Source organism: Protopterus annectens, chromosome 9.part0 (genome assembly GCF_019279795.1).
Source record: "Protopterus annectens isolate FY-2018-M chromosome 9.part0, PAN1.0, whole genome shotgun sequence".
Lineage (NCBI taxonomy): Eukaryota > Metazoa > Chordata > Ceratodontiformes > Protopteridae > Protopterus > Protopterus annectens.
Window position 1 is genome coordinate 14,628,062 of NC_056743.1, and position 26,303 is coordinate 14,654,364.

At 37.9% G+C, this 26,303-nt stretch overlaps 1 protein-coding gene across 1 annotated transcript in view; it reads right to left on the reverse strand.

The window, feature by feature from the left end:
- Positions 1–26,303, reverse strand: part of F2 (coagulation factor II, thrombin) — a 1,266,023-nt gene that overhangs the window by 178,273 nt on the left and 1,061,447 nt on the right. The window contains exon 12 of the mRNA XM_044082527.1: positions 8,312–8,490. Coding sequence (XP_043938462.1) covers positions 8,312–8,490 — 179 coding nt within the window. The remainder of the gene's footprint in view (positions 1–8,311; positions 8,491–26,303) is intronic.

The window sequence follows — 26,303 nt, forward strand, 5'->3', positions numbered from 1 at the left end:
TCAAAGCTGATCCTTGATGTAACCCCACCTCCACCTAAAACACATCCGTCACTCAGATGACATACCTGTGGAAGCATGGAGGTGTTTAGGTGAAATGGCAGTGGAGTTTTTAACCAGATTGTTTAATGAAATCTTGGAAAGTGAGAGGATGCCTGAGGAATGGAGAAAAAGTGTTTTGGTACCGATTTTTATGAATAAGGGTGATGTGCAGAGCTGTAGTAACTACAGAGGGATTAAATTGATCAGTCACAGCATGACGTTATGGGAAAGAGTAGTGGAAGCTAAGTTAAGAAGGGATGTGATGATTAGTGAACAGCAGTATGGTTTCATGCCGGGAAAGAGCACTACAGATGCGATGTTTGCTCTGGGAGTGTTGATGGAGAAGTACAGAGAATGTCAGAAGGAGTTGCATTGTGTTTTTGTAGACTTGGAGAAAGCATATGACAGGGTGCCTACAGAAAAGTTGTGGTATTGTATGAGGAAGTCAGGAGTGTCAGAGAAGTATGTAAGAGTGGTACAGGATATGTACAAGGGTAGTGTGACAGCAGTGAAGTCTGCAGTGAGGTCTGAAACAGTGCTCCTCAATGAACCTATTCAAGTGCAACCTTGACAACTGGATGGGTGATTGTAAATTCACCCTTTGGGGTGGCACCTATGTCCCTCATGGACAGGGCCAGTCAGTCTTGCTCACCAAATCACTCTGCTAACAATGACCATCTAACTATGCTCAATACGGGTACTTGTGTTTTTACACTGCTAGGCTTGTAAATGCCCTAGGGCCATTAGGCTAGTAACCTCCTATGAACCTATGAAGCTATGAACTTATGCAGGCCTCCCAACATCTTCTCTGCTGATGTCATTCACTACAAGTTGACCTGCAGTCTTGTAAAAGTCAGACTTTTGCCTTGGCACTTGTGTAAAGTACTGAGTTCTGTAGTCTGAGTACCTTAGATAGACAGGGGTTCTGTTCTCACTACAGTCAACTATGTGTGTGTGTGTGTGTGTGTGTGTGTGTGTGTGTGTGTGTTTGTGCTCTTTCTTGACATTACAGAGAGCCTTTTACACCAGCATGTGAGACACTGTTATTGCCATATTCTCCTTAACAGACACTGCTGATGTCATCAGCTATAAAGTGTTGTCTGACACACTTCAAGACAGATGTGTGATGCTTGTCTTATATACAGAGGTCTGTAGTCAGTGTACTTAGGTAGGGGTTCTAGTCTCACTGCAGTCAACTAGGTGTGTGTGTGTGTGTGTGTGTGTGTGTGTGTGTGTGTGTGTGTGTGTGTGTGTGTGTGTGTGTGTGTTTGTGTTCTTTCTTGACATTACAGACAGCCTTTTATACCAGCATGTGGGACAGTGTTATTACCATATTCTCCTCAACAGATATTGCTGATGCCATCAGCTATATCTGATTTGTGGATATACACTATTCCCACTCAGGCAGGGTCAGAGACTGGCCTGGATGCCTGGCAGAAGTCATTTCATCCTATACGATACAGATTACAGTGACATGGCTTTCAGTCTATACACATACATCATGGCATACTTTGTATGCCCTGTGTTTTCTTGATGAGAAAGTGCTATGGTCTCTCTAGCTGCTGCATATGTCTGGTGAGGTACATGCAAAACAGGGCATTATACTCTATTAGTGTTCTGATGAGGTTCGAGTACAGTGCTGTCATACAATACTAGGATCTGAATATGAAGGCATGACTTATGATGTGCACAGCATAGACTTTCAATACCAGTGTGGACACTTGGTGGTTGAAGTTCAGATTGCTATCTACGTGTTCCCAGTGCTTGCATCAGTGGGTTTCAGCATAGCAGGAATGTTGTCAATGCTGTAAGTAGCATGAAATTCCACTTTTCAGAAGGACAACATCAAGACACATTTCTGCATTTATTTGTAGATTGTGTGGCTTTGTTACTAATCATTCATCTGTGTTACTCCTGTAGTATGTTACTAGTATTGGTAGACTCAATGATTGCACCCAACATGCAAGAATCAGCAAACTTGGTAAGCCAAAGGCCATATACTTTAGCCTGAACTGTCAAGAAAAAGAGTCCAAATAGTAAAAGCCAAGCACAGATCTCTGTGCTACATCAATGGTGACAGCTCTACTGGTACAGGTTGATTCACCAACTCTCACAGCATGTGTTCTGCACTGAGCCAATTAGTTACCCATCTAGTGACATAAGGATTACTCTCCAGCTGGGAGAGTTTCTCAATGATACCTGCATGCGGGGTTGTATCAAAGCCCTAGGCCAGATCACGATAAGCAGTATGCACTGTCTTACCTTCGACCCCTAACACACAGAATCAATGGGATGTGACAACATCACAGACTGCCTATGGTGTGACTCAGCACATACACCTTCCTGATATGGTTGAATACACAATTCAAAGCACCCTCCACATTGGCTACATTCCCATAGAAGGGTGTACATGTACATGCATTCATCTGAGTAGGGGGGAGACAGAATAGGATGCATGCATGTACAGACACATCCTGACTCTCCTCAACTGTGAGGTAGACCAACATGTCATCATGGACCTTTTCTAAATGGACACTAGTAATATCTTGGCTGTATGCAACAGATCTGTGTGAGTTGTTAATGCTACATCATGTCTTTTACATCTGATAGATGTCCTCAAAGAGGTCATTGAGGGCATGCATGATGACAACACTATCATCTTGTAGAACTTGATAAGGTCAAGGCATTTAACACAAATCCACAATGAGATATTCAATCACCGCTATCATATGTGGCTATAAACAGCTATATCACCAAGTAGGTAGACCACATCTATCTATCTATCTATCTATCTATCTATCTATCTATCTATCTATCTATCTATCTATCTAAGTAGGTATATCACACACATGGCATCTCAGTATGTTTAAATGTGTGAAGTGACCTATATCTCATGTCTAGTGATCAGGTCCGTACATAAGGGTTGTCTGCTAGGCCCTTTCCTGTCCATTATTTAAGTGATGGACATCACAGATGGCATACATGTCCAAACAGCTGCTTGAAGGACTAATGATTGTGGGCAATCACTGACTCCAACTGTGATATTAATATAATACAGACAGTATATCAACACATACCAAAAATTGTTGCCACTGCCATAACAGCACCTGCAATGACAAGAAAACATGGGGGGATTTGTTAAGTTAGGAAAACAAACACACAACACAAGTATAATGTGGGCATCGCACCCTATAATCAGATCAATAGGTATATGACCTGTATCCTGGAGTAGATGGTAAGTGGACCATCCACCAGCATGTGGTCACAGTGATGACTACTCCCTTGTATGTAACACAAGTACTGAGTATGTGAAGGAATCCACATCAGTGGCCATAATACCTTCATAGTTCCCAGCCTTCATCATACTAATAACTGAGTACAATGCACCCTTCTTCATGTACCTCCCTACACATCTTCCACTGATGTGCAACTGAAGTGTTCCACTTTTGTCACAGTGGTATTATTTTTGTGGCATAAACATGACTGTCTGATGGTGCAGAAAACCAATCAAGTAGTTACACCAAATGCATGTGTGCTACCTGGTCTGGTGGTGCACACATTACATACATAGGTGTTTGGCAACATTAAGGGCCTGGATATCATTCATGACAGTGTAGATTGTGTCATAAATATATATATATATATATATATATATATATATATATATATATATATATATATATTTATATATATATATATGTGTGCCAAGCAAACCAATGATCTAGCCTGTATTGCTCATAATGTCGCATACAGGTATAGCGGTGTCCCTCCTAATACCTCCTGCAGATGTTACAGTGCCAAGTCAGTGTGCGTGACTACCCTCATATAATGTGTATGTATCATAATAGTTGTACAAATGTGTTTGTGCAGAATCATCATTGATCACTCTAATTCACATATGTTATGTCAGAGACAGGGGATTACTCATGGTATTATTCTGATATTGTCCACGACTGTGGTTGGTTATTTTAATGTTGTCCACAAGCCTTTATCTGTATCCCATTTGCTGGAGACTTTTGCTGCAGTTACAGTCATTCAGGCAAATCAGTTTGCACAGCTTCACAATATGCACCCTATTTCAATTGTTTGTCAGATCCCTGATAGATGTCCTCCACATTATTCATGTAAGGATACTTATCTAACACAGACATCTTCACCATTGTAATGTCACACTGTGTAACAGTCACATAATGCACATTTTCACTGTGCAGTCCCTACTGTACCATACAGATATGTGACTGGTGTTGCTGCTACAACCATCTTCCATTGACATGCCCTCATCTGCTGTACATTAGGTTGTTTCACCTGTCCTTTCCCTGTACTCATTCCTACAGTTCATCTGTGTGTCCCTATTCAATACACACACTTCCCTTGAGTGTTTATTTTACATGGTAGTCCATGTACCATTACAGATTATTTACACAGCTTCAGTACAGAATGCTAGGTATGGGACATCACAATACTCTGCACTGTAGATAAACTGTCTTGTTCTATGTTTGGACCACATACTTAGCATTCATACCTCTCCACTGTCCAAACTTTCACAAAATGTCCAGATCCATATCACTGGGATGATCTCAGGCTGGATGTGACTCAATATTACATATATTTCAGTTTCATACTTCAAATCCGTCAGAATATATAACTTAACACAAACCTCTTTTTATTCTAGCACATTTCTATAGGGCAAAAATGTCACATATGCCCCTATTTCTAGGTAATTGTCCCCCATTATGCTGGCCTTTGTCCAGATGCCTTGCACTAAGAGATTGAGAGCTATCTGTGAAGCATTGGTGATCACTACACTGTGGCATTCCTTGCAAAACCGTGTCAGCGCTCTGATGTCAACAGAAGTGCTATTCATGTTCGCTTACATGGTTGCTGTGTGCCACACACTGCCAAGCCGTCACCACGCACACATGTAAACTCTGTGTAGGCTTTGCACAAAGCCTACAGAGAGTTTATTGAATCCCGGGAAGTGATTTGGTTCATTTTAGTCATTCTGAAGTAGTTCTTTATAAACTGGGATCAAGGTTGTAATGACTATTATTAAACTGTTCTGCTTCATATTTACCAGCACAGATACAATGTCAGACTCTCTCAGTGGTCATCTCCCAATCTATACAACCAGACATCTCACACATCCAGTTAAACAGCATTTTTATAAAACAACACACAAGCTGTCCAACTTTAACCCAACTTTCATTACTACTCTGTCAGCTATTAACTGGAACTTCCTAAAAATCATCTGCTTAGATAACGCTGTAAATGAATTCAATACAACATTCCTCGACATCCTAAATAGCCTTGCAACTCCTAGAAGAAAGAGACTAAAACAAATAATGCAATTTGCCTATCCAAAAACAATATAATGCTAATGTGGGATAGAGAAATAGCATGGAAAGAATGGCAAAAAATATAACACACCACAATAACTACAAAATGGCAGAATGCTTCACAATCATACTAAAACAATAAATAAATGGAGACAGAAAACTTTACTATAATAACTTTCATAATAATAGTAAACACAACCCTAAAAAGGCATAAAAGAAATCTTGCATCCTGGCCAAAAACTCAACCCTAACTAATCTCACTATAACTCACCACTCAAAACAGCAATACAATTCAACTCTTACTGCATAGATAGTACAGCATCTCTAGCCATGGATTTCCAACATCTAATCCTAACCCTGTCCATAAACCAGGTATCACTGCATCAGCATTCACCTTCAAGCCTTTGCCCACATCCTATATAAAGCTACTCTTAAACAAACTCAAACCATGTTCTACGTCAACTGATGACCTTTCAAGCAAGTACCATAAAATAATAGCCAGTAGCATTGCCTATCCTGTCTCAATCCTTATAAATAGATCAATCCAGAAATCCCACGTATCCTCTCTCTCTTTCTCTTGAAAAAGTCAAACATTATCCCACTGCAGAAAGGAGGAAATTCAACAGACATTACTAATTTTAGACCTCTAGCAATCTTACTCCATCTCCAAAACACTTGAAAAATGCATTCAAAAACAATTTCTAAACTGTCTCCTGCAGGAATCATATTCCCCACACAACATGGCTTCCATCCTTCCCATAGTACTGAGACTGCACTTCTAACCTGTATAGATACTGTCAGTAAACTACAGATAATGGCAAACTAGTCTACTCCTTATTTCTAGATTTGTCTAAAGCTTTCAATGTGGTTTATCATAGCAAATTTCTACTTCAAATGTCCTCACTAAGTCTCTCTCAGCCCACCCTTCTATGGTTTAAAAGCTACCTGTCCAATAAGCATCAGTCAGTAAAATGGCACCCCACCCTCTACTTATACCTCCCAGCCACCACCAATGTACCATATGGCTCTATCTTTGGTCCACTTCTCTTCAACATTCTCACTAACACCCTCCACACATCCAGACAACAGGCCTCCCTAATACAGTACACAGATGACTCCACACTTGTTTGCACATCTGACAACAGTTGCACACCTCCAATAAATTACTCAGGAAGCTTTAACAGCCAACGAAACATGGCTTTATAATGAACAACTCATGCTCAACCCCCCCCCCCAACACAAAAAACAAAACTACTACTTTTTTCCCCCAAATCCCACTCTCATGAAAAAACAGTCTTCTCTGATGATAATATAAACATTGAAGTCACTTCTCTTAGCAAATCATTAGGGGTAACAGTGGATAATAACCTTAAATTCAACCTGCATTTACAAAACTGCATAGGAAAAACTCATCAAAAACTGGAGATGCTTTAGACAGCCAAAAACTTTCTTACCAAGGCAACTAACACTGCACTTACCACTACTTACCTCCTTCCCTCACTACTTTGTGGCACTCCCATCCTTACTAACCTCCAGGCATTACAAAAATCAAAACTTGAACAATGCTATAACAAAGTTGCTAAATTTGTACCAAATACCCCTTCAGAACACACCCCTGTATGTGTGCACTAAAAAGTCTAAATTGGCTAGAACTACCACATCAACTAATGTATATACAGCTTCTTAACACCTACAAATTTATCCAGCATTCATCTGGTTGTCTGGCACTAAATAGCATTCTACACAACTATGTTTTTACTTGGCTGCACAGCTGAATGGAAAAACACACCAAATGGACCGGTACTTTAGCGTAAAATGAATTTTAATCTCCACTTTTGTCAATCCAGACTTCATCAGAAAAATCAAACACATTTCCGTTACAAATGATTTAAATAATAAAAAAAAATTACATTCAATTAAAACCAATTAAGGTTAATGCAAAAATTTTTAAAGTGATAAAACATCACCCATTGCTGTCGCATACTTTGTTAATGTAAACTCTGCGATCCTGTAAAAAACATTTAATATTAATAGCATCATTTAAGCCCGGAGGGTGGTCAGCTCTCAACTGAATCTGCCATCTAGTTTCTCTCTGTTCCAAACAGTTTCTAAAATTACCACCCGTCAAATTTAAATGACCCTGTTCTAAAATAGAGAACTGAAATTTTTTAAAATTAGAACAAATGAATGTGTGCCTGTATAAAGCATTGTTGACATGCTTCTTCTTAATGTTATACAAATGCTCCCTAATCCAAAACAATGCACTATTTCTGTGTCTAGCTATTTCTCATGTAGAAGCACAGGGGCAGTGTATGTCACTGTTTGTAGCTCATGTCCTTCTTTTTACATTGGGATGGCACAGCTGTGATGACCATTCACTATGCTGACTTTTGAGGTCATGCTTTTGAAATAGAAGTTGACAATCCCTTCCTCTTACATGTATATTCACCTTTGCTTGGAAGCACCAGATTCGTACCTCCTATATGATTTTGGTACCTACCTCAAAGTCAATTAATATTTTCTGTGGAGGAATAATAAAAGAGAATACGAACTGAATACACTGTTACATACTCATAAATTACACCAAGAGTGGGGTAGTACTGGCTAGATAACCTTTCAAAGAGTTTGAAGTGTTTTGATGCTTGGTGGCAGACGCACATAGGTTTATCTGTGCCAAGAAATGCTTTTGTGCTCTGTCATTGCTGGTGAAGTATTACACATAACTGTATTTTTATAACCTGTGAGTAAATCAAATGGATATTTAAAGAAGTTTGACCAATTAGGCTCCAGGATGTTTCTGGTAAATTTACTATCACTTATTTTAATCCCCTGCTGCACTGAACATTGGTTTCTATTTTAGCATAAACAGGCTAAAAAATGTCTAGGATTTCTCCTAGTAAGAGGTGCACTAACATTAAATGCGACTTATCACCTACCTGCACAGAACATGTTGTCAGTAATGGGGATCTTGGTTGAGCTTCTGCACACATCCTGGTCTACAATGGGTAAGTTGATTTCCTGAAGAATCTGAGGCATGTTGCTAGGTGAGCTAACCCACACCTCTTTCAGGTTACCCCATCCGGTCACACGTCCCTTATAGCCAGCTACCATAAGACTACAGGTAGAGAAAATACAAGTCTTGTTAGAAATAGACAAATAAGTTTAACAAAAGAAACACTGTGCAACTGGGCACATGGTAAAACAAGCAAGCAAACTAACTAAAAGGGAGGCATACTGAATGTGTGGTCTAGGCTTTTCAGTAAAGGGCATACATTTGATTTCATTGCAATGCATACTCAAGTGTGTGTATATAAAAGTGAAACATTTCTCTGTGAAAGTATTGCAGTTTATCACATACTTAAAGACACAGATGATTCTACTCTGGAAGCCCCAGCTAAGAAACGTAATGCTGAGCTTCTCTATTAGTTGCTTTGCATGAGAATCATTACTTCATTAGTTAGACATGTCCACCAGACAAAAAAAGCCCCTTTTCAGGAGTAACCCAGGAAGAGCACCGAGTAGGTGACTTACTCAGTGTCACATAGTGGCAAATGAAGATGAAAGGAGTCAGACCTTGTACCCTGGGCATAGGAAGCAGCTCAGAGTTGTAGCCCTCTATGCTAAATGCCAGGCAATCATTCACAAATATGCAATTTTTTATATATCACTTTATCATCTCAAAGTGCTTTAAACACACAGCATTTAACACCTGTAGGGAAGTTAACTGAAAACATGTGGATTTTATAATACAGGCCTTCACATCACATATTGGACAATGTGTGAATCAGTTTTAAAGGAAGAGATCTTTGGCCAATTCCCTGCTCTTTTTAGGAAAATACCATGGATCCCTTTTCTTGCACCTGCAGCCAGCCAGGATAGTACCAGTCTCCTGTCCAATAGAAGGGATTTAGGTATATTATGTCACCTGAAGGACAACACATCCCACCAGTAGAATACCCTCATTAAGCTGAAATCAGATGGTATTGTTTTCAACTATGACCTCAGCCTTTACTTATTTATTTTATTTATTTATTTATTTGTTTATTTTTTCATTTTCATTTTTGAGAGCTTCTCTCTCTATTAGTTGCTTTGCATGAGAATCATTACTTCATTAGTTATAACTAATGACTCAACTAATGACTCAACTAATAACATTTAACCAACTTACTATTGCCTACAAAGCCCTTTACCACCCCGATAACACTCCTATGCTCTCAACCCTCATAAAGCCCTACAACAATCTGAGCAGCCTACGCTCATCCAACAAAATATTGATTCATACTTCATTATCTAATAACTTAGCAGGTGACACCTTATTTTCCAACTCAGTGGGTAAAATATGGAACCAACTACCAAATTACCTTACTTCCCTTACATCTCTCCCACTATTCAAAACTAACCTAAAACTCTTCCTTTCAAACCACTGGCTATGCTCTTGCCATACCCCTGACTAATCCTTTTCTTCTTCTTTCTTTTCCTTTCCTTTATTCCCATACTATCTTTTCCCTCTAAACCCAGTTCTTCTTACTCCCTCACTCTAGCAAATTAACCTCCTTTCCTAGTTTGACTGCTCTTTTTCACTCACAAAAAGAACTTATTCTTTAACCTTCCTTATATTGCAACTGTGTATGTAACATTAACTTAATCTCTGTCCATGCTAGAAATGTAGTTATATGCCATACATAACTGCAGTAGTTTCAATTTGTATGTTTCTTCTGTCATACCTTGGTAATTTTTATGTTTCATTTTACTTTAGTTTAATTCTGTATATTTTGAAAATATACTAGTTTTATCTTTAATATGTTTATTTAGTACTGTAGCGGAGCTTTTCTCCTCGGGCCTCCACTGAAAATGGACATGTATCCAGCTGGACTAGCCCGGTTAATAAATGTAAAATAAAATAAATAAATAACATTTTAAGTGGACAATCACCCAGCACAACATCAAGCTTGGTAAGTAAAAACTGTACTTAATGGGGATAAACAAATATATATATATATATATATATATATCTGTGTGTGTGTATACAGTGGATATAAAAAGCGTACACACCCCTGTTAAAATGCCAGGTTTTTGTGATATATAAAATGAGACCACAATAAATCATTTCAAAACTTTCCCCATCTTTAATGTGACCTATAACCTGTACAATTCAATTGAAAAACAAACAAATCTGTTAGTGGTAAAACATAACAAATAAAATATGTACAATAAGCTGGTTGTGCAAGTGTGCACACCTTTATACTAATTCTTTGTTGAAACACCATCTGATTTAATTGCAGCATTCAGTCTTCTTGGGTAGGAGTCTATCAGCATGGCACATCTTGACTTGGCAATATTTGACCACTCTTCCTTGCATAAGCCCTCCAAATCTGTCAGATTGCGAGGGCATCCCTTGTGCACAGCCTTTTCAGGTCACCCCACAGATGTTCTATTAGATTTAGGACTGGGCTCTTGCTGGGCCATTCCAAAACTTTAATTTTCTTCTGGTGAAGCCATTCTTTTGTTGATTTCAATGTATGCTGCGGCTTATTGTTGTGCTGAAAGGTGAAATCCTCTTCATCTTCAGCTTTCTAGCAGACGCCTGAAGGTTTTGGGCCAAAAGTGACTGGTATTTGGGACTGTGTATAAATTCCCTCCACCTTGACTAAAGCCCCAGTTCCAGCTTATGAAAAGCTACCACAAAGCATGACACTGCCACCACCATGCTTCACCGTGGGGATGGTGTTCTTTTGGCGATATGAAGTGTTGTTTTTGCGCCAAACGTGCTTTTTGGAATTGTGGCCAAAAAGTTCAACCTTGGTTTCATTAGACTATAACACATTTTCCCACATGCTTTTGGAAGACTTGATGTATTGTTTTGCAGATTTTAGCCAGGCCTGGATGTTTTTCTGTGTGAGAAAAGGCTTCTGTCTTCCAACCCTACCCCATAGCCCAGACATATGGAGAATACGGGAGATTGTTGTCACATGCAGTACACAACCAGTACTTGCCGACATTCCTGCAACTCCTTCAGTGTTGCTGTAGGTCTTCTGGTAGCCTCCCTGACCAGTTGTTGTCTTGTCTTGTCTTTACATCAATTTTGGAGTGATGTGCAGTTCTTTGCAACGTCACTGTTGTCCCATATTTTCTCCACTTTTTGATGACTGTCTTCACTGTGTTCCATGGTATATCCAATGCTGTGGAAATTTTTTGCACCTTTCTCCTGACTGATACCTTTCAACAATGAGATCCCTTTGATGCTTTGTAAGCTCTCTGCAAACTATTGCTTTTGCTGTAGCAGGCAACTGTGCAATGTCAGGAAATTTCTACTAGGACAGCTGAACGTTATTTGGGGCTAATCAGAGTCTCTTTCATTGATGGCAGGTGTGTACCTAAGAAGACTGAATGCTGCAATTAAATCAAAGGTGTTTCAACAAAGTATTAGTTTAAGGGTGTTCACACTTATCCATGCCCATTCTACATACATACATATATACACACATATTATATATATATATATATATGTATGCTTTTTATTTTCCATATTTCTTCCCCCTAACAGATTTCTTTGTTTGTTAATTGAATTGTACAGGTTGTAGGTCACATTAAAGATGGGAAAAGTTTTGAAATGATTTATTGTGGTCTCATTTGTTTATATCACAAAAGCCTGGCATTTTAACAGGGGTGTGTACACTTTTGATATCCACTGTATACACACACACACGCACACACACACACACACACACACACACACACACACACACACACACACACACACACACACACACACATATGCTTATGTCTAAATGATTGAAATACCCAGATTTTGGCATTGCCAACATCAACAACAAAAGGTTGATAATGCAAATGTCAAAACATCACTATGCATGCATTGAGGAATACCACTGGAGCATGCACACAATTTTCAGGAAGAAAAGCCAAAAAAAAAATTTTATTTCAGGGGCAAGCCCCCCTTATACCCTGACACCCAATGATAAATATATATATACTAACTCAAAATCACACAATCCCCCAACCCCTGTCGTCATTGATATCACAAATCTTTCGACCCGACCATCTGTTTTGTTGCCCAATGTGTACTTACAAAACAGATGTCGATATTTGGGAGTTTTGATAATTTTATCCATGCCCATTCTACATACATACATATATACACACATATTATATATATATATATATATATATATATATATATATATATATATATATATATATATATATATATATATATATATATATATATATATATATACACATGTATTTTATATATATATATATATATATATATATATATATATATATATATAAAATCCATATACATACACAGCCACACATATGTACACTGCATGTATACGTGCATGTGTAAAGTAAGTTCAAACAGACAATGGAAGCAAGGCATACTTAACGACAGGGGTTAATTCGGTTATTCCACAAAGTTCAACAAAATATAGCAGCTGCCCTCTTTGACTTCCAGTTCAGGTACTTCAACCCTGTTAAGTCTACACAGCTCCTTCAAGGTATAGAATGTCTTTTGTAAAATAAGAAAGTCCAAGGCTGCAGGCCTCTCTCAGGCCCAGCTTCAAGTTCTATAAAAAGATTTTTCTACATGGTATCATCTATGATTTAGGCCCGATTGGAATCTCGCAAGTTGTGCTTCTAGAGTCTTCCTTCAAATGTGTCTCTAGGTCAGGAACTAACTTCCTGATTGAAAGTTCCAGTCATCCATCCTCCTTATGTACAACATCAGCTGGCAATGAAGATCTTTTTATGTAAGCTAGCTGCAGTGAGACTATTCCCATGATACTCACTACAACACTCTTAAAGGCACATTTTTTGAAATTCTACTCACACATTAAAAGACATACTATTTTCCACTCAACGTTTTACAACACACACTCCCACAAACACACACCCACACAGTATTTACTCTGACTGTCTTGCCTTCTGTATGAAATCTGACTTTACTGATGTTTTGTCACTCTATCATATTTTCAGCTATTTTAGCACTTTCACTAATTTTTACTGTTTTTACTTGTCTGAGTTTCTAGTTTCTAGTATTTCTAAAACACGTGATTCAACCAGATGTGAGGAAGCTGTATATTACTCATATAAAAACAATACTAACATTATTGAATAACGCCACTATTTACCTACTTAGGTTTTTTTAAAATGCATTTTGATTTATTTATAGCAAATTTTCTTTTTTTATAAAAGTGCAATACTTTATTTTAAACACCTTTATTAAATTATTACTTAAGACACAGGCAAACATAGATCAACAGAAAAGAAAAATCATATTAACATTTTCTTCCATTTACATACATTATACATCACATCATTTTTTCGTTGTTAGCCATCATCAGTCCAACTTTACATACATTTTTGAATTCCTGCCTTCCCTTAAACCTTACTTCTCCTCCTGAACATTATTCTCATAACTCTCAACCTCTTAGTGCCAGAAATCTGGACAAAGCCCAACAAAATGGGGGGGGGGGGCAAATGCCCAAAAATAGGGACAGATTTTAAGTATTGCTCTTATAAACTTAGAAAGTTGCTAAAGTAATGATTTGTTTTGACATACATTTTCTGAAGGATTTGAAGTCTGAAACTCAAAGTATGGCATTACTTAGTGACTTCAGTCATCAGATCATCCCAGTGATTTGCCAGAAAACACATACATTTTAAGAGGAACAGACCAAGAATGTGTGCAACGAATCTGGACATTCTGCAAAAATTTGGACAGTTGAGAACTATGATTATTCTGCATGTATTGTTCTTACAGTTTCCATGTATTTCTATGCAAGCTGCTCCTTCTCTTTTCTAAAAACTCCTCTTCCAGTTCTTTTATCTGTTTTATAATCTTCATTACAGTTGGTGTAGACTTTTATTTCATTTTCAAGTAATTGCTTTTTAGGCAGCCAGCAGAATTAACCCTAGTATGGGTTTACCATGTCAAGGCAATTCAGATCCTGTGTCCCAGCTCAAATCATCATTTCCATAGTTACAGCCATCTGCTCACCCAATATTTCTGACACTATACTCCATAGATATTTTTTTTTAATCTGCCAGTTCATTACAGTCTCAAAACATATGTTCCCAGTTACCTGTTTCTTCCCAATCACACCTCCAATATTTGCTATCTACTTGAGGAAAGATTCTTTGAAATCTGCTTAGGGTATAAAAATATCTATGCAATCATCCAAGCAAAGATCCAAAACCTTCTGGACTTTGTTGCATACTTAGGAGCCATACATATGCCCCCCCATTGTTTCTTTGTGAGCTGCATATCTGCTGTGTCTTTCCAATCTTTTCTGACCTCTTCTGATTGATTCCTATAATTATCATGCAATATTTTATATACCCTACTAATTATCCCTTTTTAACAGTAGCTTCTGTTCCAGATTCAACTAAAAATTCCATCAGAATAAGTCTTTCACTTAAGATTCCCCTAACCCTTTCTCTTTGCTTTCACTCTGATATCAGTCCTTGGCAGGGAAGGCAGGCCCCATCCTGCAGTCTAAATGTTTATACCCCAAAAGACTTGAAACTGTCTCAGAATGTTCCTAAACACTAAGATGTCCTTTTCTGTATTTATCAGGTACAACATAGGATCATCTGCAAATAAAGTCAGCTTTTCTTGATTTCCATACCAATCATATACTTGAATTTCCAAGCCCCTTATTTTCTTTGTGAATGTCTCTAAATATAAAGCAAATAACAAATAGAAAGATGGCACCTCTACCTGGTTCCTCTCTTCAATTAAACTTATCAGAGAGGAACCCTCTCATTTTAATTCTTGCCTCCAATACTTCATACATCCTCCTTTTTAACCTTATTTTTGTATCAGGGAATGCAAATGCTTCCACTGCCATATTCATAAAATCCCAGAGTACTCTATCAAATGCTTTCTCTGCAAAAAGACTCAATAAAACCAGTGATATATTCTTACACTCTGCTTCCCTCTGTATCATCAATGTTCTGTTCATAGGTAGGTACTAGGCTATCGGCCCAAGGGCCTACGTAAGCCTAGCCAACAAGGTTCCCTGGCTTATGCCACCCAAGAAAGTTATTTTCCTATGCCATTCCTGTGTTAATGTTGTCAAAGTTATGTATCCCCTCTACAAAACTACACTGATCCATATCTATCAATTTTGGCAAATTATTTGACATTGTTTTAGCTAGTATGGGCATAAAAAATTTATAATTATGACTTAACATTGAAATCTGTGTATATGAATTTGTGACTGATGGGTTTTTACTGTCTTTAGTTAATACAACAACCAATACTTAGTTCAAAGATGTTGGTTCTCCACCTTTTAAAATACCGTTAAATAAAACCTTCCAGATCTTTATCACTTTCTTCCCTCCTAACTTCCAGACATCCACAGGATTACCATCTGTTCCTGGAGACTATCCTGAAGACTGATTATACATCACCATTTTTATCTCAGCTCCTCCTATCTTAACTGTTAGTTGCTGAGCCTCATCTACCTCTAACCTTGAACAATTGTCTTCAATCAATATTTCCATTTGTGCTGTTTATTTCTACACTTCTCTGCTTTTTATACATTTTCATAAAATTTCCAAAATATGTGGAATACCTCAACAGGATGTCTGTTAATTTTCTTGTTACAGGCTCTACAAGTCTAGCAATAGCTAAATCTACCTTCTGATGCCTAAGTCATTGTGTTAAAAGTTTTTGTGTTCTACATTTATAATAAAAATATAGTTGCTTAACAGTAGTCTTTCTAAACTCATGCGCATTATCTAGATATTCCCTTATTTTATCTTTAGCACTCTCCTTTGTGCCTGTTCTTTGTTGTGTGAGATTCCCCTTATTTTGCAATACTTTAATCTTTCTCATCTCCTCTAAAAAAATTCCCATTACTTCTTAACCATATTTTTATCTTTTATTTCTACTCTATTTTGAATTCCATTTTCATTTTATTGCAGTCACTAGCTATAACTTCTGAAGATAATAATATCTTCCCTAATAACTCTTGAATAATTTCAACTACCCATCCCTTAAATTCCTCTGTTTTTACAGGTAGGTGGGAAAGTGCCAGTGTCTCATTTGTACTTCATTACTCTGCATTTTTATCTTGTTTTTTATCACTGCCTCATCTTAAATAGTTATTGGATGTCTGTTGCGTCTTTCAATCACATGTACATGTTCCTGTGAAAATTAAATTCTATCCCTTTTATCTCAATTATTGTACCTTGGTATATTCCTATTGAATTCACATCTTCCTTACCATATATAGTCATACATTTCTTCAGAAATATACCCTCTTTTCTTATACTTCCCTTCTGTGTCCATCTGACACATCCTCATTATTGCAAATCAAGTTCCAGACCCCACATGTAAGTAATATTCTCTGCTGAAAGCTGATAATTTCTCCTTAAGTTTCCTTAAGCTTCATAATAGCAGTTTTTCGTGGGATAAAAATACATGCTAGTGTAATCCTTCTCACTTGACAATAGGCCATTATTACCACAAATCTGTCATTACTGTTTTTTTTCTCCTCCTATCACTACTGGAGCCCTTATAGCAATTAGTATAATTATTCCGCTTTTCCTTTTGGCTCTGATATTCTCCTGAATATCCATCCTGAAATCCTTTCTTTGGGAAATGCACATGCTCATTTCTTTCTAAATATGTATACTGTGGCACAGCTATTTGAATTTTGCATTTCTTAATATAATTCAGTACTCTTTCCTTTTTGTCTATACCTGTTAAGAGCATTTACATTTCAGGATAATGTGGTTACTGTAGCTATTATGATAAAAAGCTATTGCTCCCACCTATTATACGTGACATTTTTTTGAAAGTGTATTTCCAACTTCTGTGTTACATACACACACTAGTGTTCAGTAGGCTGATCTTTTATATAGTTACTTCTTCTCATTTCCGTTTGAACATATGTAAAATTTTTTAAGACTTTTTTGTTTTAATGAAAAACCTCCTACAAAATCTAAATAAATTTTCACAATCCCACCATTTCCTATTAACTTAGAACAAATGCACAAAACTCTGTACATTTTAAATAAATGAAATTTAAATAGGGACATTTGCCCAAAATTGACAGCTACACCCACAGGCATTACATAATCTAAAATGAAGACTACCCACGCTAAAATGCATGTTACGGAACATGCTTCCTCTTATTGATTGCTGTCTGTACTTTCCTTATCTCTATTCTCCTTCTAGATGTGAAAACAGCGTGCATGCTTTCAGATAAGACTAACTTTTAGACCTAAGGAAAACTTCACTGGCTACCAATAAATAAAACTAAATTGTGCACTGTCCTATTTCATTAAATAAGGTATTAAAGCTACTGGGTAGGCTATTATTTTTGATTCACTTCCCCCAATTTATTTTTCACTGAACTGCTTTCCACCGTACCTGTGAAATTATTATCTTAACACTACAGGTGCATGCAATTAATCTCTCAGCAAAGAGTGCTCAGAACACTCAAGATGAATTGCTTGCACCTGCAGAAGGTTTGTTAGCAATGAGAGAGAGAGAGAGAGAGAGAGAGAGAAAAGAAAGCAGCATTGCAAGAATCTTTGTACATTTTATTTAGAATACATTGTACAGAGTTCTCCTGGTCAGCCACTTTCAGCAGCAGATTTCATGTCTCCCACTGACAGCATTTTTTATTGGGAAAAAAAATAAACAAATTAATAACACTACAGATTGAAGAAATTCAGCATTGTCCATGCGTTTCATAAATGTGTCTTATCTTTCAAGTCTGTTTGTTAAAAAAAAGTCCATAGCTGAAGCCAAGGACATCAATCCAGACTTTGACCCTTGTAAAAACAAAGGAAATTATCTTAATTTCCTACATATAATAAAGCCAGCACACTGTTATACCCAACTCCAGCACCCAAAGATCACATCATATTAAGATAAACCTGCTTTTGTACAGACTTTCTTACCTTGATACAGTGTAAAGCTTACATTTATTTACATTTATTCACTAATTTCAGTATTTCTGGTTCTTGATTATCTCCATCTTCCATCACCAGAATCTGTTTTAAGTCTAAAGTACCCCTGATTTCCAGTGTATTTGGCATTCATCAGACCTATCACTGAGTACAATGCCCCCTTTCGTATGTACCTAACTAGGTATATTCAACAAATGGAACATCCAAAGAGGTTCCTCACTAAAAGAATACAGGGCATAAGTAATATGTCCTACACAGACTGCCTCAAGGCCCTATCTCTGTATTCTGTCTCCTACAGGCTTTTGAGGGGAGATTTATGCCTGGCATACAGGCACTGTCAGACCCCAAACAACACCAAAATTACCAATTCTAAATACTTAAACCTTGCCTGTGACATAAACAGGACCTGCTGGAGAGATAGGTATGCATCCCAGAGACTACCCCATCTATGGAACAGACTCCCAATTCATGTGAAGCAGAGTTCCTCCCTAACCCATTTCAAGTGGAACTTGGACAACCGGATAGGAAACCAGAAATTCATCCCTGGTTTGGCACCTATGTCTCTAATGGACACAGGTAACCTATAAATTGTTCATCTCCCAGGCCCATGCTTACAATTATCAAAGGCATCAGAACTTGTCAGAGATTTGGGATGCATGGCTAGGCTTAAAAAGGCCCTTGTGGTCATTAGCCTAGTAAATACCTATGAACCTAAACATCTTATAACTATGAAAAATTGTGTGTTTACTTTAATATTGTTTACTTTAATATTTTTAACATATACAACAGTCACTGAAAATACTCCTTCTACACTTAAACTATCACTGACTGCACACAATACAAAACTGTTTTACAATATAACATGCAATTTACATCATGAAATGTTTTATAAGAATATTAATATAAACAAAAATTGTTTTACTTGCATCTTTTCCTTTAGTGTCCTCCTAAACATTAATGACAAAGTAGAGTATATGCTTTACAGTCCACCAACAAGCTTAGCAATCAATAAAAATCCAGTCTTTATCAGACACTTTTTCTTGCAAAGCAATATTTCATACATGTGATAGATGTTTTATTGTCTCCCATTTATTCAGTAATGTCAGTGCTGCTGGTTCTTGATTATCTCCATCTTTCAGCATCAGACTCTGTTTAAGTCCAAAGTACTCTTGATTCTTCTAGTAAACTCTTGTGCTTTTTTTCTGTTCCTCAAACATTTTCTTCTGGATCAATAGAAATGTTTTCAGTGGCAATATCTCTCTAAGAGCTCTGTAATCAGAAGAATGAGAAGCAGAACCCCCTTGTGATTGCTGGCTCCCTGTTTGTTGGACAAACAGTTTTAATTCCTCTTTAACTTGTTCTGCTTCAAAAATGTCTTTGAACCTCCAGGAAAAAGTATTTGAAAGCCATCTGGGTACAATCTCACACCTGTCACTCAACACTCTTTGATTGTGGTAATAACCTTTATTCACTGTATACCTAACTGTAGAGAAGCATCATTTTCCACAAGTGCTCTGTCATCTCCAATTTTTAATCTGTTTCCTTTCTGCCATAGTTTTTTTCAGGATCAACTCTTTCTGCTTGTATGATTGCATCTTTGGTAATACAGCACTTGGCTGCTTTCTAATGGACATGTTTGAAGCATATAAACAATGTGCCCTTTCAATTAACAAATCCTGCTGTGAAACATCAGGCAAATTGTTTATTTGTACTTTCATAAAACTAATATATTTTGTTCCTTCCAGTTTTTCTGGTACAGCAGAAAATCTCAGCTTTTCTCTGCTCACTCCATCTTATAATTGTACTATTTTTAGAAATAGCTCTTCTTGAGATGCCTCATGCTCACCCAGCCTTTCCTTCATTTCATTCTCTGATTTTCACAGTTTTATTACTTCATCTGAATAGGTAGTTAAAACTTCTCCTATTTGTTCTAGTCTTTTGTTATTTGTACTTGATTTAATATATTCCTTCAATGTTTTATTTATTTTATGCACCTCTCAGTACATCTGATTTAGCTTTCCTTTCCTATAAATCACTGGAAGCCATCTCCTGTACAAAAGCTAAAGCTTGAACTGCATTTTGCTGAACAGATGCAGGATTCTTCCCAACCAACCAAAGTTTTCTATTTTTTTTCTGGTTAATTTTCTTTCAAAATCTCCAAATTAATTATTTGCTGGCACACAGGATGTAATTAGTAGAGAGTGATAACATTTTACTAAATAACAGTTTCAATGGCTCATTTTTTCTCTCTCTGTTTCACCACTTTAGAGGACCCTTAATCCTCCACTTTACAGCAACACATCTCCCCAGCCAAGAAATCTAAGTGACTGTTCCTGTCCTCCATCTTAGCTTTGTGGTCACTAAATTATTTTACTCATTTAATGACTTTGGTGATCCTGAAATATCTCATGATTCTCAGCTGGTTCAAAGCTCACTCATACGCAACATAATGCAAACAACATTACCGGTCATGCCATCACAGTGGACTATGACTCCGTTAATACTGAAAGTAGAGAGGTGATCCCTGGCTTTGAGGTTTGTCTGAATTCTTGGCTGTCCCTAGCACCTTTTGAGAAGGACCTCATATAATGTTTCATTCAGCTCTCTTCAAAGGCTACTGGTCTTTGATTAAGATATCAATGACCATTTAAAGGTGCTGAAAGAAAGAAGCCAGATACACTTGGCTATGGTAAAGTCCTTTCAGACTCCACAAGGTACTTAAAGAGACAAACAAAGGATTAATTCATGGTCAACAAACTCAGAGCCCAGCAATCATCATCATCACCAGTTATTGCAAACTGACCACTTTTATGACATACCTCTCAATGTCTTTCCACAAAAATTTGAACAAAATCAAAATAATGGGCTGTAGGGTCAAAAGCCCAAAATCAAGAACAGAGTTTAAGCACTGCACTTATAACCTTATAAAGTTGCTAAAATAAAAGGTTTTGTATTAGCATGCATTTTTCTGAAGAATATGAAGTCTGAAACTCAAACGTCTGTCATTATTTAATTATTTCAATCCTCAGTGATTTTATAGAAAACCACAAAAATATGGACATTCTGCAAACTTCTGGACAGTTAAGTGGTATGTATTAGGGTGGCAACTGGGACAGCAGCCCAAGGGTACTTGTAGAGACCCAGAAGGCCTGGGATACTCTTTCAAGCACACATCTAGCTTTATGAGCACCTCCTTTCACATCCCAAGGAAGTGGTTGTAAGGTGAGGAATATGGAGTAGGTTCTGAGTCACCACGTTCCCCACTTAACTCAAAATCACCAAGTCATTGCCACAGCAATACTATATCAGAAATGTACAGTGGCAGTAATTAAATAACAGACGCATAATTGTAAACCACTTGTTTGATGTATGCATGGATTAACTGTACTGAGCAGATAGGTCAATTGTATATCTTATCTTACTTTACTTTGTTAGATAAACTATGGCTTCAAACATCTGCACTCTTTGAACATCCATCAGAAATAGTGGAGGCAGTCACTTTCTCAAGTGCATGTCTCTGAGTAGCTATTTTTTTCTTAAGGCACTGTACTTTTTCTCATACAAAATACAATACCAGCGGATGGACAGTCAGTGTCTTGGTACCTAGTACCTTAGTGACACCTGAGCTTTTCCACCATTCAAAAGGTTAATGGCTACATAATACATTTCTATTTTCTCATTACGAGTTACCCATTCCACTACTGGGTCTGTAACCTTAGCAAGGTACAGGGGTACATTTGCCCATGACATTCTTGCAATTTTGTTGTTTGGAACCTTATTCTCATGGAAAAGAAACCCTTGACAAGTTGGTGTGAGAGGAGATGCCAGACAGACATAAAGAATGGCCTTAATACAGATCAGTTAAAGAATAAAAGAATCTTGCTCAGAAAAGGGATAATGCAACTCATCCCATAATACCCAGGCTGAGGTAAGAAAAAACAGCGGCATGGAGCTCCACCCACAGGGTGAATAAAGGTCATTAAGTAGCAGTTAAGTGGGAGGTAGAAGCAAGTTAGTTTATGATGGACTAGACCCTTGTAAAAGGAGCTAGCTCTTGGGACATGGAATGTCACTTCACTGCTGAATATGAAGCCACAGCTTTGCAGAATGTGAAATGTACCAGCTGCACTTACTAGATCTTTCCCCATAAACCACTGGTTCTGGAATCAGACTTCTCAACTGGTTGTGTTGTCTGGATTTGGTCATCATAAAACACCCCATATGGGTTTCATACACTCACAAGTCCCTGTCTATGTGTCATTTAGGTGGAGTTTGTGCCAATAAAAGAGAAGGTCATCTCAATGCAACTGTGAGTTGTCTGTGGATTGTGCACATACACCTAACAGCTATTCATATTACCTGGCCATCTCACACACCCTGGGTGTTCCGCTGAACTGAGTACTACTTACACATTTTGTATTCAGCTGGGAGATGTGACTGCTTACTTTGGCAATGGTGGACACAATTGTGGCACTAATGTAGGACCTGCTTGTAGACACCAATGGAGAGAAAAACTGTCAGATTAAAGAAAGCCTTCCATGTAATGCTAGCAGGGAAGCAACTAGATCTGAGTGTCAAGTACCAACACACCAGGAAAGCAGCAATTACTGAAATTCAGACACAATGGCTCGTGTGTAAGAAATGTCTGATGAGGTCATGTTAAATGAGTTTTGGATGGTCTCCGTTCTGTCAAGCCATCCAGCAATTCAGGAACTGATAGCAGAAGGGTGATAAAATGCCAATTATACAATGACCAGCCAAAAATATTCAAAAATGAGCACACTGATTGGTCAGCCCAACCAGCATGCCCATTGTAAATCAAAGAGTATACTAACAGAAAAAAGTCCGGTTGACCAGACTTTTTCCTGTTAGTATATCTCACATTTGTTTTACTTTTGCTCTTTTTTTTAACTATAAAAAGAAACCAGAAGACTTAAACCAATGGAGGGAGACGTTGCAGGCAAAAATTAAAGGATAATCAGGTAAGTGCTGCAAAACTTAAAAAAACTTACTTGATTATCCTTTTATTTTGTCTGTCCTGACTCTCCCCAAGGAAAAAAATTGAAAACTTTAAATCTCAGTTACATTCCTACCTTTACTCTAACAGAAAATGCAACTGCATTCTCCCCACCTAGTCCTACAATTCTCTTTCCACCTCTAAACCCCTCTCCAGTTATGATTACTAGCCTGTCTATGATCTATAGGCAACCACACATATGTACATATTATAAATATCAAATTTGTACCATGTACTTAAGATTACACCTGCTCTCTAGCATGAAACATAATTGTAAATTGTTCTTCTTTTCTATATTGTATCTGTACCTATACTTTGTAACATGGAGTTTTTCTCCCCGGGCCTCCACTGAAAACGGGCTCCCTGAGCCCAGTGGACATCCCCGGTCATCAAACTGGAAATAAATAATAATAAATAAAATGTCCTGACCCCCTACAGGCCACCCTCTATTACTCATGAAGCTCACAGCTCTTACCTAGACCGGAGGCACTCACCATCCAACCCAACACCCTAGTCATGGAAGACTTTAACTACCCCTACAGACTGGGAAAAGTACACTCCCCCTAACACATAGGCACAACATTTCTGAACTTTATCAACATGAATACCCTGGACCAAATAGTACACACTCCAACCAGAGAAAAGGTGTTTCATTTGAAATAAAAATCAAACAGGAAAACCCAACTGAACCTGTAACAGTCAGAAACTGTACTAAACTACGCCCTATTAAGTAATGGGTTGTTAAAATTTACACCTTCCACAAACCCCAAAAATACAGCTATCTATGCAGAAATATTCACATAAACCCTGTGCAAACATGTAAATGGCTACACTGAGGCTGCCATACCTACCAGAAGTAAGCCCAGATCCAACACCAAAAAGAACCCCCCCCCCAGGAAATCTTTATCTTAACAGAGTATTACATAAAAAAATGAAAAAAAAGTCTCAGTATAGGAAGTGGCTTTATGCTTTTATTTGTGATTGATTTGCACTTATTTTCCTTTGATCTTACTTCATGGCCAAAATCAGAAAGCATAACTCTCATAGGAACAAGAGCTCTATGGTCCCGCTAAATAAGAAACTAAGAGGTCAAATCAAGTCCAACAAGGCCAATTACAAGGTCAGGATAGCTTACCAGGCTGAGGACAATCACAAGGCCTTCTTCAGCTGTGTAAGGAATCTTAAATGTAACACTCAGCAGTTTGCAGAACTGGCCGTAAATGGCACACCCTACACTGACCAAGGTGACATAACAGTTCTAAAGGCTGATACACTTAGCTCAAACTTCACCCCATACTCCCCTACCCACTACGCCATGTGAAATCCCTTCTAGCATTTCTCCATCACATATCAATAGGGAACAGGTCCTGGCTGCACTTGCTAAGGCCAAAAGCACTCCCTCATTGGGGTCTGGCAATACCTCTGGTTGCCTTCTAAACAGCCTAAAACATGACATAGCAGGACCACTTAAGGTGATCTTCAGCTGCAGCCTCAAAACAGGTTACATGCCTGGTAAATGGAGGGCTTCAATAGTCATTCCTCTTTATAAAAGTGGACCATCAACTGACAAGGAAACTACAGACCCATTAGTCTGACAAGGCTAATATGCAAAGCAATGAAATGAATTATCATGAAAATGATCAGCAAGGACATTGGTAACCTACAGTCACTTGACCCATTCCAGTTTGGCTTTAAGGGAAAGTCTTGCCTACAAACTTGGAAGACTTCTTCAAGTAACCCACCAAGGCAATGGACAAAGGGAAAACAGGTCATACCACCTACTTTGACCTGGCCAAGGCATTCGATACAATATTCCACTCAGGTATTATCGATAAACTCTCAGAACTAGGTAAAATTCCCTACATAACTCACTGGATTGGTGGATCGCTCACAGGATGCAAGAAGTTAAGATAGGTGAGACCATCTCCACCAGGAGACTGGTCAACAGCAGTGTACCCCAAGGCTCCTTATTTGGCCCACTTTTGTTTGGCATCTACTTTTTGGAAGGCAAGGCTAATGTCCAAGGCCTATGGCTTATCAATGGTTATAAATTAGGTGCTATCATAGAATAACACCCCACAACACCACAATCCTACAAGAGGACCTACCACAAATAAATGACTGGTGCCAAAGTCATGGATTAAAATTCAAAGTGCACTTTTGTAAATTGTCCACCCAAGGTAATTATTCCATCAATAAAATACCCTTAAGAGTTGACCAAGCTGTCAGGAATCTGGGAACATATGTAGACTGCAATGTGGCTTTGACCAGCATGTATCCAAGATAGTAAGAAAATCATTAAATATTGTCCAACTCATAAGCAAGGGTATGGAATTCAGGCCAAAAAAAAAAAAAAGTTATAGTTCTAGTCTACTTAACGCGTATAAGGCCCATCATTGAGTATAATGCCCTCTTTGGCATGCAATTAACTGGGAACTTGCAACAGATGGAACACCCTGAAAGGGTCCTCACCAACAGAATCCAGGGTATGAATTCCCTGTCCCTTAAGCCCTATCTCTCTACTACAGTTTACTAAGGGAGGATCTATGCCTGGCATATAAGCCATCCTCACATCCAGCTCTGACGGATCTCTTGCACATCAACAAAACAAACAGCATCAGAAATTCTAGATCCAGGGACCTACCCTTTACCTGAAACATAAACAGAACATGCTGAAGGGACCAATATATGTTTCAAAAGGTCCCCATACTATGGATAATGTGAAGTTTATCCCTGGCCATATTCAAAAGTAACCTTGTTCATTGGATGGTAATTCACAAATTCACCTCTGGTCTGGCCCCCATGACTCTGATGGTAATAGTAAGTAAATTGATCCCAGACTAACATACTTCCCATACTCCTTAGCATGCACCTTACTAATATACCCTCAAGGTGTTCAAGGAACTCTTTGAATTGGGTTGCATGGTTCAACTTGTAAAAACCTGGTGATCATTAGC